The sequence below is a fragment of the Lampris incognitus genome, chromosome 2 (genome assembly GCF_029633865.1).
Source record: "Lampris incognitus isolate fLamInc1 chromosome 2, fLamInc1.hap2, whole genome shotgun sequence".
Taxonomy (NCBI): Eukaryota; Metazoa; Chordata; class Actinopteri; order Lampriformes; family Lampridae; genus Lampris; species Lampris incognitus.
This window is the reverse complement of record NC_079212.1, coordinates 33,233,067-33,251,239: the sequence shown is the minus strand read 5'-3', so window position 1 is coordinate 33,251,239 and position 18,173 is coordinate 33,233,067. Positions and strand designations below refer to the sequence as shown.

The 18,173-nt window shown below is 45.6% G+C and overlaps 1 protein-coding gene across 3 annotated transcripts in view; it reads right to left on the bottom strand.

The window, feature by feature from the left end:
* sema3bl (sema domain, immunoglobulin domain (Ig), short basic domain, secreted, (semaphorin) 3bl) overlaps window positions 1–18,173 on the bottom strand; it is a 120,040-nt gene that overhangs the window by 28,052 nt on the left and 73,815 nt on the right. For all 3 annotated transcript variants that reach the window (XM_056301768.1, XM_056301769.1, XM_056301770.1), the window contains 3 exons: window positions 11,779–11,869; window positions 1,208–1,324; window positions 406–548 (listed from right to left, as the gene is read on the bottom strand). In XM_056301768.1, coding sequence (XP_056157743.1) covers window positions 406–548; window positions 1,208–1,324; window positions 11,779–11,869 — 351 coding nt within the window. The remainder of the gene's footprint in view (window positions 1–405; window positions 549–1,207; window positions 1,325–11,778; window positions 11,870–18,173) is intronic.

Genomic DNA, 18,173 nt, shown 5'->3' with positions numbered 1-18,173 from the left:
TGCCCCGACAAACCAGAGGAGGCGCTAGTGCAGCGACCAGGATGCATACCCACATCCGGCTTCCCACCCGCAGACACGGCCAATTGTGTCTGTAGGGACGCTCGACCAAACCAGAGGCAACAAGGGGAATTCGAACCGGCGATCCCTGTGTTGGTAGGCAATGGAACAGACCGCTACGGTACCTGGACTCCCTAAATACTTCCATTTCTCATTAGCTTAGACTTTGGTCTTGCACTGGGCTTCAATACTGACAGTGCTGGCATCTTTTACATGATATTTTGGGCTTCTATTCTGCTCTATTTCAGTAATTTAGCATATATGACACTGCCATTCTATTCTGCGACTTTACAAATTAAAATATGAATAAAAATACAGCATCTTGCACAGCTGAAAAAGTGGCCTCACCGCGCACACTCGTCCGACCCGTGTGTGAATGGCCCCTTCCCTGTCCCCTGCCTCCGTGGCCTTCTCTGTGAAGAAGAAGTACACTTTGTCGTTGTCTCGGTCATCATTGTCGGGTATCAGGTGGGCGGCGATGAACTTTGGGTCTAGAGGGGGAGAGGTGTGGATGATAGAGAGAGAAAGCAAAAGATTAGACAACTGACAGCCTCTGCAACTGTTTATACCATGTTGATCTACATTTCCGTACAAGATACTCTTATCTGGACATGCCTGAGAGCGAGATATAGGAACACGACTCACTATCCGTGTACCACATGTACATGATCAAGAAAAATTACTTTGACTTTGTCTTTGAGAGGGAGCGAGAAGGGGTTAGCTTGTGAAAACAGTGCAGAAAAAAGGAGGAAAATGTTATAAGCCACCGTCCATTCATGAGCTTCAACTTAATGGACTTTCTACTGAGGACTATAGAAGCGAATAAACAACATTATGGGAGGGATGCACACCAAAGCTTCCCTTCAGCAACTCTTTCTTGCACACAGTTGTTACCCAATCATCCATTTACAGGCATTTATACACTATTTCAAGGGTATATTCAGCACAACGGCAAAGAAGAATACATGTGGTCTTACATCTATATTCATATGTTATTACATCAAGTTCATACATGAAGACGCCCATCAAGCGCCCAGTGTAATGCCTACGCTGCAAAACGTAGCAGTTTACACATTCGGTGTTGTTAAACGGTGCATTTGTCTTATCTGTGTGCATGCATGCATGAAACGGTTGGCTTTCACAGCAGTACCATGCAGCAGTCTCTGGTCCGTCTCTGTCCTCATGGTGGAGCGACCTCCCATACTCCTCAAGATCACCGAGTCCCTCCCCAAGAAGTCTGCCGTCAGGCCGGTGTACAGCTCTCCACCTGGGAGGGAGGAAGGAGCGAGAGACAGAAAAAGAGATGAGAGGATGGACAGAGGGAGAGTTGGGTGTAGGTAGATAAGGAGAGCGAGGGTAGAAAAGAGAGAGAGAGGGAAAGAGAAAGAAAAGGAATATGAAGAGCAGATTGAATAACGTAACTTAACCCAGCCACTGAGGATGCACAAGCCAGTACATCCTTAGTGCCGGTCCCAAGCCCGGACAAATGGGGAGGGTTGCGTCAGGAAGGGCATCCGGCGTAAAATCTTTGCCAAATCAAATATGCGGATCATAAATAAGACTTACATACCGGAACGGTCGAGGCCCGGGTTACCAACGACCGCCACCGGTACTGTTAACCAGCAGGGTGTCGGTGGAAACTATGCTACTGTTGGGCGAAGGAGAAGGAGAGGGGGAAAGCATGTCCAGAGGCAGCTAGAGAGGAGGAAGGGTAGGCATGTGGAGGTGAGAGTTGGAACTTTGAATGTTGGCACTATGACTGGTAAAGGGAGAGAGCTGGCTGACATGATGGAAAGAAGAAAGGTAGGCATACTGTGTGTGCAAGAGACCAGGTGGAAGGGGAGTAAGGCCAGGAGTATCGGAGGTGGATTCAAACTCTTCTACCATGGTGTGAATGGGAGGAGAAATGGGGTAGGGGTAATTCTGAAGGAAGAGTATGTCAAGAGCGTGCTGGAGGTGAAGAGAGTGTCAGACAGAGTGATGAGTATGAAGCTGGAAATTGAAGGTTTATTGCTGAATGTTATCAGCGCATATGCCCCGCAAGTTGGGTGTGAGATGGATGAAAAAGAAGAATTCTGGAATGAGTTGGACGACATGGTGGAGAGGGTACCCAAGGAGGAGAGAGTGGTGATTGGAGCGGACTTCAATGGACATGTTGGTGAAGGGAACAGAGGTGATGAGGAGGTGATGGGAAGGTATGGAGTCAAGAAGAGAAATGTGGAAGGACAAATGGTGGTCGATTTTGCGAAAAGGATGGAAATGGCTGTGGTGAATACATACTTCAAGAAGAGGGAGGAACACAGGGTGACGTACAAGAGTGGAGGAAAGTGCACACAGGTGGACTATATCTTATGTAGAAGGCACCATCTAAAAGGGATTGGAGACTGCAAGGTGGTGACAGGGGAGAGCGTAGCTAGGCAGCATCGGATGGTGGTCTGTAGGATGACTTTGGAGACCAAGAAGAGGAAGTGAGTGAAGACACGGCCGAAGATCAAATGGTGGAAGTTGAAGAAGGAAGACTGTTGTGTGGAGTTCAGGCAGGAGTTAAGACAGGCCCTGGGTGGTAGTGAAGGGTTGCCAGATGGCTGGAAAACCACTGCAGAAATAGTGAGGGAGACAGCTAGGAAGGTACTTGGTGTGTCATCAGGACAGAGGAAGGAAGACAAGGAGACTTGGTGGTGGAATGAGGAAGTACAGCAAATTATACAGAGGAAAAGGTTGGCAAAGAAGAAGTGGGATAGTCAGAGAGATGAAGAAAGTAGACAGGAGTACAAGGAGATGCAGCGTAAAGCAAAGAGAGAGGTGGCAAAGGCAAAGGAAAAGGCGTATGGTGAGTTGTATGACAGATTAGACACTAAGGAAGGAGAAAAGGACTTGTACAGATTGGCTAGACAAAGGGACCAAGCTGCAAAGGATGTGCAGCAAGTTAGGGCAATCAAGGATAGAGATGGAAATGTGCTGACAAGCGAGGAGAGTGTGCTAAGAAGGTGGAAGGAATACTTTGAGGGGCTGATGAATGAAGAAAATGAGAGAGAGAAAAGGTTGGATGATGTAGGGATAGTGAATCAGGAAGTTCAGCGGATTAGCAAGGAGGAAGTGAGGGCAGCTATGAAGAGGATGAAGAATGGAAAGGCAGTTGGTCCTGATGACATACCTGTGGAGGCATGGAGATGTTTAGGAGAGATGGCAGTGGAGTTTTTAACTAGATTGTTTAACACAATCCTGGAAAGTGAGAGGATGCCTGAGGAGTGGAGAAGAAGCATACTGGTACCGATTTTCAAGAACAAGGGCGTTCTGCAGAACTGTAACAACTACAGAGGTATAAAGTTGATCAGCCACAGCATGAAGATTTGGGAAAGAGTAATAGAAGCTAGGTTAAGAGGAGAGGTGACGATCAGCGAGCAGCAGTATGGTTTCATGCCACGAAAGAGCACCACAGATGCAATGTTTGCTTTGAGAATGTTGATTGAGAAGTATAGAGAAGGCCAGAAAGAGTTGCATTGTGTCTTTGTAGATTTAGAGAAAGCTTATGACAGAGTGCTGAGAGAGGAGGTTTGGTATTGTATGAGGAAGTCAGGAGTTGCAGAGAAGTATGTAGGAGTGGTGCAGGATACGTATGAGGGAAGTGTGACAATGGTGAGGTGTGCGGTTAGAATGACAGATGGGTTAAAGGTGGAGGTGGGATTACATCAAGGATCGGCTCTTAGCCCTTTCTTGTTTGCAATGGTGATGGACAGGTTGACGGACAAGATCAGGCAGGAGTCTCCATGGACGATGATGTTCGCGGATGACATTGTGATCTGTAGCGAGAGTAGGGTGCAGGTTGAGGAGAGCCTGGAGAGGTGGAGGTATGCACTGGAGAGAAGAGGAATGAAAGTCAGTAGGAGCAAGATGGAATAACTATGCGTGAATGAGAGAGAGGACAGTGGAATGGTCAGGATGCAAGGAGTGGAGGTGACAAAGGCATTTGAGTTTAAATACTTGGGGTCAACTGTCCAAAGTAACGGGAAGTGCAGTAGAGAGGTGAAAAAGAGAGTGCAGGCAGGTTGGAGTGGGTGGAGAAGTGTGTCAGGAGTGATATGCGACAGAAGGGTATCAGCAAGAGTTAAAGGGAAAGTTTACAAGATGGTTGTGAGACCAGCTATGTTATATGGTTTGGAGACAGTGGCACTGACGAAAAGACAGGAGGCGGAGCTGGAGGTGGCAAAGTTGAAGATGCTAAGATTTTCACTGGGAGTAACGAAGAAGGACAGGATTAGGAACGATTATATTAGAGGGACCGCTCAGGTTGGACGGTTTGGAGACAAAGCAAGAGAGGCAAGATTGAGATGGCTTGGACATGTGTGGAGGAGAGATGCTGAGTATATTGGGAGAAGGATGCTGAATATGGAGCTGCCAGGGAAGAGGAGAAGAGGAAGGCCAAAGAGGAGGTTTATGGATGTGGTGAGGGAAGACATGCAGGTGGCTGGTGTGACAGAGGAAGACGCAGAAGACAGGAAGAAATGGAAACGGATGATCCGCTGTGGCGACCCCTAACGGGAGCAGCCGAAAGTAGTAGTAGTTGTAGTAGTAGTAGATTGAATAACGTAACTTGTGAAGTGATGAAGTTGGAGTGGGGAAAAAAGAGGGACAGGGAAGGAGAAAGAGGGATGCACTGACTGTCCATTTTACAATAGACAGAAACAGCAGTCTGAACCCAGGCTGTAATACATTAGTGCACCAACATGACAGGATTCTTGTTAAACCAACTAATAATGAAACTGAAAAGAAATACATTCAGCCAGTGTTGTAGAACTCGAGTCCAGGACTCGGACTCGAGTCCGACTCGAGTCCTGATTTTCATGACTCGTGACTCGACTTGGACTTGAGCACTGATGACTCGGACTTGGACTCGGACTCGCGAATTTACTGCATTCGGACTCGGAAGTTGGAGACCCGGACTCTGACTTTTTAATTGATAAAGACTGTTTTTGTTGGATTTTTTTTAAATAATAGGCCCTATTAAAATATATTGATAGCTATATTAATACTGTAACATTATTCAATTTCGTGTAAGGGCAGGCACGTGTGTTCCACCTACATGCGGATTCACATGGCGTGCATACCGTCATGTTCAGTAGCGCGAAGATGCCTAAAGAGACGCCCCGAATTGTGCTCTTTGCTTACACAGATTTTACAACAAATTCCAGCAAGATCACTGCTAGATGTTCGATATGTAAACGAACTATTGAGGAGAAGACCGGGACAACCTCAAACTTCAACAGACATCTGTCAAGGATGCACCCAGAAAAGTAAGTGATATGCAGTCAGTTGATGATATGGTTGGTGATCAGTTAACGTTAGCTAGCTAGCTAGCTAGCTACGGTAACAATAGCCTCTGAAGTAACTCAACCACTGGTCCAAGATGTTCGGTTAGGTCGTGTGGGTATATCATATCACTAGAACCAAGTTAAATTGTATAGGTAAGTTATGTAACGTTACTGTTAGAATGCTAATGCAGCATTGCACAGAAAAGTCACAGTACGGTTCGCTTTCAGTACGAGCGTGCCATCGATCTCACTAATGATGAGTTGGTAAGTAACACGCAGCGTCTTCGTGGTATAGGGAGATTAAAACTGATTTTTCTTATTTATCATTTAGCTAATTACCAAGTAGCATACACTTAACGGAAAAAACACACCACTCTGAACTACCGTGTTAGCATTAATCTTAACTAGCAATAAAAAATCCGCACATTGCAGATCTCCGCCATGAATATTCTCCAAGTGCGGAGAAGGAAGAAGTCTAGCCTATATGCATCCACAAATAATGTTGATAAAATGTGCACAACTTTACAATGCAAATAAAAATAATTGTAGGCTATTACTCGCTAAATGGACTAACTGAAGAAAGCTAATGTGGATGCCGCCACTGGTTTTCTTGAGAGCTGGAGACGGTACAAGATTTGACGGATGTGGCATTTCCCCCCCGATGTACCGAAAACTACCGAACCGTATGGTCATTGGTGACACCGCATAGGCTACTGTAAATATGGGGATATTTTTCTTTGCATATATGCAGCACTGGGTGTGCCAAATTCTAAAAATAGACACGCGTGACGTAGCTTTTGAACAGTACTATGAACTGGCTCTATCTTCTAACAAAATCACACCCTCCCTGACCCATACAGAATAAACATACAGACTCACGGAGGATAGACAGTTAAAGCTCAGCTAGGTAGCATGTAACATACTTAAATCAATAATTAAATGACTGGGTTTTGCTAATTAATCCCTGTCCTGTTAGTCTCATAAATTATGTATCTTTTCTCATACTTTTCATTTATCCAGCTAGCTTACATTAGTTAATCTACTAATATGGTAATGTTAGTTATATAGATAACTAAATATGTAACTTAACTGGTTATGGTTCAAACAACTATGTGTATAATGTGTAACATTTGTATTGTTATTGCATATTGTTATAGCTATAACGTTACACATTTTTTGCTGTGAGAAAGATTACTTGAAACAGTTTGGCATCAGCAAGCTAAAGTGTGTATCCTATCTTCCCCTAAATTCCAAGAATACCGTGCCTCCACTGCTTCAGATGTGATGCCAGCTGCTCCAGGTCAGAAGACTATCACATCATTTTTAAATGATGGACAGCAAAGGATGTACGACCTCAAACATCCACGTCAGAAGGCTATAAGTGATGCCCTTGTAAAAGATCTAATCATTAAGTGCTGCTTGCCACTCTCCATCGTTGACAACGAGGACTTCAAGCACTTCCTGCATGTCCTGGACCCTCAGTACCGGCCCATAGCAAGATCCACAATTTCCTCTGTGACCATTCCAGGAATGGTGGAAGTCAAGAAAGAACAGATAAAGAACCAGCTGGCAGAAGCATCGAGTGTTGCTGTTACCACAGACATTTGGAGTGATCGAAAGATGCGGTCATTCCTTGGAGTGACAGCACACACAGTGGCAATGGATAAAAAAAACAGGAACTCAGCCTTCAGTCATATCTTCTTTCCTGCAAAAAGAGTGCATGGGAAACACTCAGGAGAGAAGATTGCAATGATGTTTGAATGCTGTGCTGAAGAATACCTGATTAAGGACAAGATCAACTTTGTCATAACTGACAATGCATCCAACATGAGAAAAGCGTCCCAGGTCAGCTTTCCCCTAGAGGATCCTTGTGATGCTGAAGCTCATGATCCCAGCACATTTGAGGAGGATGATGAAATATGGCAAGACCTGATGCCAGAAGATCAACAGACAGTCAATGACACTTTGGCTGAGAACTGTAAGATGCAGAGACTATCATGCTTCACACATTCACTGCAGTTGGTCATAAAAGATGGTCTGAAAGACACCAGTGGGCTGTCAAGCACCCTAGCAAAGCTATCCCGTGCAGCCAACCTCCTCCACAGTGGCACCTCGTTTAAAGACTGCTTTGAAGTGTGTTTTGGTGATGCAACAATTCCAACAGCGAATACCACACGATGGAATTCCACTCTGAAGCAGGTGAAGGCTTATGTGCATTTAGACATGCAAAAGCTGTCCAGTGTGTTAGAATCAGAGGGGCACAAAAGCCTTATCTTATCCCTGTGAGAGTATGCTCAGCTTAAAGAACTGTTCGAAGTTCTTGATCCGTTCTTAGAGGCAACCAACCTAACTCAGGGTGAGACTACTGTCACCGTCAGTGTGATTGTGCCCTGTGTCCTCACTCTGCGCTGTCACCTGCAGGAAATAAGAGGAAAAGCCAGATACTGTGGGCCTCTGGTGAGAGCTCTGGAGAGCTCCTTGAAAACAAGGTTTGCAGAGGTTTTCAGTGCAGTCAAGATACCAGGATGTGAGCCAGCTGAAGGAAGAGGCCCCACCAAATTTCCTTTCACCAATGCCTACTTCATAGCATCTGTGTTGGCTTCCAGTGGCTAGAACATGATGTGCAGCTGGACAGTGACATCAAAGATGTGCTGAAGACTGAGATCAAAGGTGAGAAATGTTTTGATTAATGTTAGTTAAGTGATTAACTATTTGATTGTTGTGATGTTTATATCATTGAAGGTGTTACAATAAAGCACATAGGCGTGTCATTTGTCATGTAGGCCTAGTCAATAACATATTTGTAATGAGTCCCCCATGCCCCCCTCTCATTTCAGAGTATATAAAGGCAGAGGGTGACAAGCAAGCGGTATCAACAGCAGATGCAGCGGAAGCAACAGGACCAGGGGAAGGTGAACTTTCAGAGTCTCCTCCTGAGAAGCAGTTGAGAATGTTCTCCCACTATAGGAGGACTCCCTCCTCCACCGAGAAGAAGCCGTCTGGCCAGGCTCAGTTGACTGCATACCTCAACTTGATCGCTGAGCAGGACTCCGACTCAGTCCCGTGCCTCAGGTTTTGGCAGCAAAACAAATCCAAATTCTCTACCCTCTATCAGATTGCCACACAGGTATTCTCTACCCCTGCCTCCAGTGCGCCCATTGAAAGAGTATTTAGTCATGGAGGCATTTTGATGAGGCCTCACCGTGCAAGGTTGAGTAGTTCCATGCTGTCGTTTTTGAAATGCAACGTGTATGCTTAAAACTAGTGCCACCAGCCTTTTGTTCCTAACTATTCCTGAGAGACAATGTCTAGTTTTTATGAATGCATTGTATGCTGTGGAACTTACTTCTGTATACTGTTTCCACCATTTGCTAATATCATGCTATTCACAGCTATCAATGTGTTTTGAAGCACATCCAATGTTCAGAATGTCAAAGAAATTCAGACTGTTCTAAAAATGTGTGCGAGTGTGTGGGTGTGCATTTGTTTGGCTATCGTGTCACAAAGTAAATAAACTCCCTTTGAAATGGTGACAGCTGTGTCATTTTTGTTTAATGTAGACCTTTTTTATTTGTATGTCAGATCTTTGACTGTGCCCGAGTGGATCACTGGAGCCATCTTGGAACTCGACTCAGACTCAACCTTGATGACTCGGACTCGGACTAGGGTAATAGGGACTCGACTCGGACTCAGGTAATGGGGACTCGACTCGGACTCGACTTTTCTTTGGTGACTCAGACTTGGACTTGGACTCGAACACTGGGGACTCGAGACTCGACTCGGACTCGAGGTTTAGTGACTCGACTACAACACTGCATTCAGCAGTACAGGCTACTACATACCGGTCTCTATAAGTGACAGAGAGGCCAGCTGGCTTGGATTAAGCTCAGCAGCTGACAAAATAAAATTATGAGCCACATTTCTTAGTAATGCTCCACCATTTTGCTCAGGGTGGGAACACTGATGATGGATACAGCAGTGCAACCCCCTTTATTAAGTTTTTTTGCAGATGAAGAAACTAATTATCAAATTCTCCACTTTGCTGATACATTTTGTCTGTAAGTAATGTAAGGCGGGTTTAACAGGATCTAAGAGCCAACGAGTTACAAGACAGTGTTAACACATAAATGACCATGTAAATGTTTTTTGATTTTATTTTGTACATCAGCAGCAATAATCTAACTAGTGTACAGCAGGCTTGTTCAGTTTCTTTTTTAATTTTTTTAGATTTCCCCCCCTTTTTCTCCCCAATTGTATCCGGCCAATTACCCTACTTTCCGAGCCATCCCAGTCGCTGCTCCACCCCCTCTGCTGATCCGGGCAGGGCTGCAGACTACCACATGCCTCCTCCGATACATGTGGAGTCGCCAGCTGCTTCTTTTCACCTGACAGTGAGGAGCTTCACCAGGGGGACGTTGTGCGTTGGAGGATCACACTATTCCCCCCAGTTCTCCCTCCCCTCTGAACAGGTGCCCCAACCAACCAGAGAAGGCGCTAGTGCAGTGACCAGGACACATAGTCACATCCAGCTTCCCCCCCACAGACACGGCCAATTGTGTCTGTAGGGATGCCCGACCAAGCCAGAGGTAACACAGGGATTCGAACCAGCGATCCCCGTGAGGCAATGGAATAGACTGCTATGCTACCTGGACACCCCTGGCTTGTTCAGTTTGAAGACACACCCCACCCTCGGGGACTTGAATCTGGAGGCTACAAAACAAATCTTCTTATTGTGGTCCTAACTGGTTAGAATGGAGTGAATAGATACACAGTCAAACTCAGATGCACAATCAGATACTTAAGTCAACCCATGTGTACACACACAATCACATAATCTCACACACACACACAAACACAGCCAGGACAGGGGAATTTTGGCTGACTCACTGGGTGACGATCCCGTAATTGAGAACACTGAGATACAGGGAAAAACACCACGGGGCCAGGGTGATGAGTACGACTTAAAACAATGTTTTTTTCACACCTTGTCAAAGGTTATATTCCTGGCCTTGACAGCACAGTACAGGGCGTCAGGAAAATGGGAGGAAGTGAAACAGAAAGTCCGAGAGCTGTCTCATCCAGTAAGTCGGTCTGTCCCCCTGTCTGTATCTGTGTCTACGAGCGAAGCCAGGTTTGCATGTATGTGTCTACGTCTGTTGGTCTGGCTGTATACATCTTCTGCCTGTATATTTGTCTCTCAAAGCCCTTGTATATTGCTACTTGTCACAATTTTTGTGTATGTGTCTATGTATGTCTCCCTCTGTCTGTCTGAATACATGCATTTCCTTCTGCTTATCTCATTTTCTGTCTGTCTTTACCCCTTTCTGTCCGCCTGTTTAATTAAGTGTTTGGACTACTTCTATAACATTTGGTGTGTGTGTGTGTGTGTGTGTGTGTGTGTGTGTGTGTGTGTGTGTGTGTGTGTGTTTGTCTGCCTTTCCATCTGTCTGTCCATGTTAGAATCAGAATCATCAGAATACTTTATTCATCCCCGAGGGGAAACTGGGTTCTACTACAGACACTCACACTCTAGTAAGAAAAAACTAACAAGATACAATATAACATGAAAATAGAAACAAATAGAAACAAGAAAAACAGAAACAAATAGAAATAAAAGATAAAATAAATAGAAATAAGAACAAAATATATAAACAAGCATGGTGCACATAACACCATATCTATACTGCACTACCACTGTTTTGTGCTGTGTTGTGTCTTTGTCTTTTTGTGTCTTTCTGTCAACCTGTCTGTGTGTCTTTCCCTCTGTATGCCGGCTCGTCTTGCCGGCTATCTCTCTGTCTAAACGCCTGCTGCATGGCCTCTACTCAGGGGGTCTGTGTGTATGTTGAGCTTTATGTGTCCTAGCAGAGCATTTTGGCTCCAACAGTAAATCTTCCAGCCAAAAGCAATCCGGCATAGGACACAATCTGAGCTTCACCCAGATGCAGGGGGAGCAAGGTGGAGCAGAATCACACACACACACACACACACACACACACACACACACACACACACACACACACACACACACACACACACACACACACACACACACACACAGTCACACACACCAGAACAATCTTCACCCGCTGTGACTCCCAGCATTGCCTGTCACTCCTATAAATCAGTGTTATTTCACAAGCTAAATACCAAAAGACATACGGCGAGAAACGCCCTCACTGTTTAACCCTGCCGGTAAAGTCGTGTGTGTGTGTGTGTGTGTGTGTGTGTGTGTGTGTGTGTGTGTGTGTGTGTGTGGTGTCTTGCAGAGTAAGCTTCCCTTGCTGCCGTGGATGGAGCAGGGCTTTGAAGATGACAAATGTCTCTGTTGAAAAGCGTGAGTTTGAGTTCCGAAACCAATTTCACTGAGAAAATGCACAGTCAAGTGGCTGCAAAACAACAAGTGACATACCGCTGAAGGTGCTGGCAAAAGGGAGGCTGGGGTCATGAGGAACCTTCCCCCGTCCATTCTCCACATTGGTAGGGTCCATGGTGAACACATGCTAGGAGGGAAAACACGGGACTTGCATCAGAGAAGGTGAGCCATAAACGTGGATGTGAATAAAACATTTCCACTTGGGACTACAGTACAGAGGAAACTTGTAAGAAAGAAGAAGAAAATGAAGGAAAGGAAGTCAACTGCAGGAAGATTTCATTTTTTATGATTCCATTTTGTTTGCCAGCTTTTCTACACTGTTACTTGACTGACACAGGTTTGTGAGCTTGACCACCTGTGTCCTCCTAATGCGTGAGACACACACACATATTAAATCTCGACTATAGTGATGTCTTGAGGAGAGGCTGGACCGGGGCTCATCTATCTTCACACCTTCTCACATCCCTTCGCTCTCAGATCGACCCGGCTCTGCGGGGCGAGCAGAGAGGATGGGAGCAGTCTTTGGTTTCAGCCTCTGTCACTAATTGAATTGTCCTTACAGTGAACTCTGTGCCTGTCTGAGAACCAGGAAACGAGCTGCGAGACAGCAAATAACAGCGGTGGAGCTGGGAGAGCAGGAATTAAGACCAGGTTCTCATCTGTAGGGTGCAAAACCAGGGATAAAAATGAGGTCAAGGGAAAGCAAAGGGAAACACAGAGCATATACATCTGCTATGAAACTCAGCATGCAAGCTGGCAAATGCTACCTCTGCAGTAATAACCGACTTATTCATTTGATTAATTGGTTGATTAAAGATATTAACGGGGTAACCCTTGATACTTCGGAAAAAAAAAGTAGAGCGAGCTCCATGTGAACAAGTTAAAGTGGGCAGCACGGAGGCCCAGTGGTTAGCGCTGTCATCTCACAGCAAGAATGCCCTGGGTTCGAACCCCGGGGTTGTCCAACCTTGGGGGGGGGGGTCATCCAAGGTCATCCTCTGTGTGGAGTCTGCATGTTCTCCCCCTGTCTGCGGTGGGTTTTCCCCGGGTGCTCTGGTTTCCCCCATCATCAAAAAGACATGCACATTAGGGTTATTACTCCTGTCTGTGCCCCTGAGCAAGGCATGACAAGAAGAACTGGAGTTGGTCCCCGGGTGCTGCCCACGGCTCCTAGCTACACAGCTAGGATGGGTTAAATGCAGAGAGTAATTTCCCTATGGGGATCAATAAAGTATCTCAAAATCAAAAAAAAAAAAAAATCAAAACCGTCAACCTTCGGGTAAATCTTCAGTTAAGATGAGGACATTATTTAAAATGAGAGGAAAGAAAACAGTTTCAGCTCCTTATTTCACCCAAGCCTTTCAGTACAGCTTACCACACAAACACCAGTCACGGCCCTGCGGCCTATGGTGTGACTGTCCACTTTAAAAATACACGTCTAAATGGATGCTCTCGAACAAAGGCCCTTTGTTTCCACCCTCCCCTACAATGGCTTCAAAGTATTACACAGCACACTTCTGGCTTTTCTTTTTCCTTCACGGTAACTTGGGTGTGATTTGTGTAACTTCTGACTTATTCGGCTTTCCATGGAGGAGACGGGGGGGATGACTAACAGCAGGCCCGCTGCTTGATTTGGATGCGTCTTACTGATTTCACTGTCCTTCCTGTGAACTCCAAGGGTCTCGGTGCCTCTGTTCCTCTCCCGGACAATGGAGTATTGTTACCGTGCAGGCCAGTCCGTGACTGCGCGGCGGCCACAGGGGAAGTGATGACATTGAAATCAGCTGGATAAAAATACCAGGAGAACGAGAGCAGGAGGAACACAGTGGACGCCCACTCGCAATTTAATTGTGCACTTGCACCAGCGCACACACAGGCGTCCAAACGTACGTGCGAGCCGACATGAGCACGCACCGCTGTGGCGCGCTCCGGCGAAACCCCGGCGTCTTGAAGCAATTAGCTCTCTTGACAACGCGTTAAGAATCCTTGTTTTTCATTTGATATGTGTAATTTATTTTTTGTGGTTTTGTGTTTTGAAAATACTGCACATAATGTATTTTGAGTGAGCCGAATGGGCACGTGCACGCCCACACACACACACAGACACACAGAGATGGGTGAAATAGTGACATGGAGGTGAACAGGGAATAGCATTATGCCTCACCCATGATGAGAGTACAGCTGGATTTCCTTAGTTTTATGGCTCCTTCCAGTAACACTTCCTTTCCCCAATTACACACACACACATATACACACACACGTGTACACACACACACATAATTTTAAATCATCAGTCATTTCAGATAGTATTTAGCTTGTTAACTGAGCTTGATTCCTGCTCTGGCCTTGCACTGTGTAAAAACAAATGATTTGGTTCTTGTTCCAATTTTTTTTCTTTTTAGGTTCCTTTGTCCCTTCTTCCACAACCTGACGCGCTACAGTTAAAGAGAAACGGCGTCTATTTCCGTTCCCTCTCCTCACCGCAGGTCACATTTGTAAGGATTCGGTGTGTCATGTTCACTTCGTCGGCGAAGTGCTGCGTTTCATTACTCTATTTCCTTTCCGTACTCCCTCCATCCAAAACACTTGGGCTGGGTGACGGCTTGCATGCCAGGGCGCCTGGCGTGGCCTAGTCTGCAGCATCACTAACACACCTGCAGTGAATCTGTCTGTATGTAGTCCCCCCCGCGGTGACCCCGGGATGAAGAGGTTAACACACATCAGAGAGTCATGGTGAGGAGCTGCAATGGCTCCAGGTGGACCGTCTGGGGTTTAATGTAAAAACAAGCTGCTGTGCCCTCATCTAGTCATCTGCCCACAGTGGAGTAGCGCAGGATAAATGTGACTAGATGCAGTTTATCCACCTTATTATTTGCTGACTATAGTTTCCCTAGGGCTGATATAAGGCCAGGGTACCTCACCGCTTCCGGTGTGGGAAGATGGCGGCACGAACTCACGTTTGCAGCGGCCTCACCCAATACCAACTATGCAGTGTGTTTGTCCACATCTACGTCTAGGTTTGTGTCATCGTGTGAAGTTTTTATTTTGATTGTTGATTTTTTTGTTTAATGGCTGGGGGAGCTGGTGCTGGATCAGCTGAGGGAGCCTGGTCTGCTGCGTCCGGTGGGCTCAAGGACCACGGCGCTGCCCAGAGCAGCACCCGAAGAGGAAACACTGAGGGCAGTCTGATGGGATGCGGAAGCGGGGCAGGCTAAGCTAACTGCTAGCCCATGCAGACAGACAGTCATCCTGGCTGGCGTTCGTTCTCTGGACAGTGGAATTTTTGGACTGTGTTGAGCTGAATGGACTGTGTTGTTAACTGTTTGTGTGTTGTTGTTTTTTTTTGTGTGTGCTTTGTTCTCTCTGTTTTTGTATGTTTTTGGTGGTGTAATTTTGGGAAATTTTGCATATGTGTTTTTATCTTCTGAGTTGAATTGCTGTAGACTGGGAGAAACAACATTTTGTTCCTTTTGTGTACGCAAGTACATGTTTGAAATGACAATAAATTGTTCCTGATTCCTGATATAAATCCATTACATGAATTCATAGTAAACAGTGTTTTCTGGAAATATCCCCCATACTGGCAGCCGCGTGCTCAATGAGGATGATCTTTTCCTTTACCACACCACTGTCTTTCCTTGTGTCAGGTAATATTTAACTATTATATTACACAACTATTTGGACAAATGGACAAGTAGCAACTTTGGGATTAACTTTTCATTCACAATATCACCCAAAGAAACTCATTTTGTTCTCCATCACTCTTTTTGCCTTTGCTTTCATCCCTTCCTTCTGCTCTCTACCTTTTCCTATGGGAAGTGTGTCTGGATGGATTTTTTATTACCCCTATCTTTACAATACTTCTTCCTTCTTTTGTTACTTTGGTTGCCTTTACTCTCTCTGTCTGTGTGTGTGTCTCTTTCTGCACGTAAATGCATATGCAGGCTTTGTGTATCTACATAACTGTATGTCGTCACTGTATAACTGCGTCTGTGAATTGTTGCTATGCACTCACCTGTGTCATACATAATTGGGGGGTGGGGGTGGGTGGGTTTGTGCATGACTTCGTTGTTATCTTGAGGCAGCAGAAACCGATTGCACCATTGACCAACAAAAGCTTGGTATCAAGTCAATGGTACAACTTTCCTACCACTTGGCAAATCCGCCATTATAACACCAATCCGCCAAGGTGCCTGGTTTTTAAAGGTAATGGAAGATGACACTGACTGGTTTGTGCCTCACCCAGGTGGTGCTACACACTGGTGGTGGTTGAAGTGAGTTACCCCCTTCAATGTGAAGTGCTTTGGGTGTCTAGAAAAGTGCTATATAAATGTAATAATTATTATTATTATTATTTATTATCATGTCATGTTACGCCCAAAACACACCTATGATTAATTAGGAGACTAACTACAACCCCTCTGAACCATGCCCCTTACTTTGCACTCAGATTATCCACCATTAAAATAGCAAAAGTGGATTTGGACAAGTCCTAAATGCACTTGCATCATGCACATTAGACCATGTGCCATAGATCGTTTAAATAGAGCCCTATGTGCGCTTTTGTGTTTGCAGCTATGTGTGTGTGTGTGTGTCTGTTTCTGTAAATAACTTCATTTTCGTTGTTTATATGTGCACATGTAGCTATCTATACATGACTCTGTTTTTGACTGTGTTTAAGCACATCTATCCTTCTGTGCATCTCTGTTTGTGTGCGTGTGAGTATTTGAATGTGTATGTTTGCATATAGCTCTATATGAGTGTGTACTTTTGTGTGTGTGTGTGTGTATGTGTGTGTGTGTGTTGTTGATACCTATATGTGCATGTGTGTGTGTATGTGTCTCTGCATTGTCTCATTGTGATGGAGGGGGGATGGTGCTGCTGCCTGTGCAGCTGATCAGAACGTCCAAGTCACTTTGGCCTTGCCCTGCCAAACCAAACACAAATGCGGTGATCCAGACAGACTACTGACAGAGGGGGTGGAGGGGGGGGGGGGTATCCAGCTCACTTTTGTGCTCAGCTCTGCCAAGCCAAATACATTAGGACCCCCACTACTGAGCCACAGAGACAACTGACAACCAACACTGATCCAACACACACGACTACACTGTTCAACAGTTGTACACACAGTAGGCATACAGTGGCCTGTGTGTGCAGAGCGCTACCACATGTATGCAGAGGAGGGCGTACACGTGTACCCATATATACCCACATATATGATACGTGTGCAATCACAAACACATGCACGTCTACGGCTGCAGAGAGGTGAAGAGCGTAAAAAAGTAGAAAAAAGGAGACGGGGCTTTTTAATATAACATACACAACTTTCAGAGTAAACAGCTTTTTACTATCCTTCCTCTCTCTCTCTCTCTCTCTCTCTCTCTCTCTCTCTCTCTCTCTCTCTCTCTCTCTCTCCACCTCTTGTTCTGAGTTAAACTAAACAGACAATCAATTTTTTTCTGCAGCTCGGCCCGTTCCAACTTCTCAGCCTTTCTCTCGCACACCATTTTATTCCTTGCTTTTTCTCCATCCCGCCTTCTCTCACTTCCAATTCCTCTCCATCTCCCCCTCTCCCTCTTTGCCAATAGTGTGAAAATCCGGCTTTTTCCCTGTTCTTTCTCTGCTCGTCTTTTCTCTGTTCCCTATCTCGAACTTGGTCTTCTACACTGTCGTACATTAGAAATATGAGCAAAAGGGAACTGAGGAAGATGAAGACAGAGAGAGAGCGAGAGAGAGAGAGAGAGTCGGATAGGGAGAGAGAAGGCAAGACAGAAAGTAATGGGACAGCGTAAGAAAGGGAGGAGAGAGGAAGGGATTAAAGAAGAATAAGAGAGACCAGTAAATTTTTATAAATAAAGTACAAGGAACTATATTATATAAAAAGCTACAGAGTGAAACATAAAAAGAACCAAATTAATCAGAGTAAATATCACTGAATTTAAGGCCAAAAGTTTATCCATTTATCTCCAGTGTTTTGTTTTGTTTTTTTTTGTATTTTCCCCCCTTTCTCCCCAATTGTATCTGGCCAATTACCCCACTCTTCCGAGCCGTCCGGCCGCCGCTCCACCCCCTCTGCCGATCCCAGGAGGGCTGCAGACTACCACATGCCTCCTCCGATACATGTGGGGTCACCAGCTGCTTCTTTTCACCTGACAGTGAGGAGTTTCACCAGGAGGACATAGCACGTGGGAGGATCACGCTATTCACCCCAGTCCCCCCCTCAACAGGTGCCCCGACCGACCGACCAGAAGAGGCGCTAGTGCAGTGACCAGGACACATGTCCACATCCGGCTTCCCACCCGCAGACACAGCCAATTGTGTTTGTAGGGACACCCGACCAAGCCGGAGGTAACACGGGGATTTGAACCGCCGATTCCCATGTTGGTAGGCAACAGAATAGACCGCCATGCCACCTGGACACCCTATCTCCA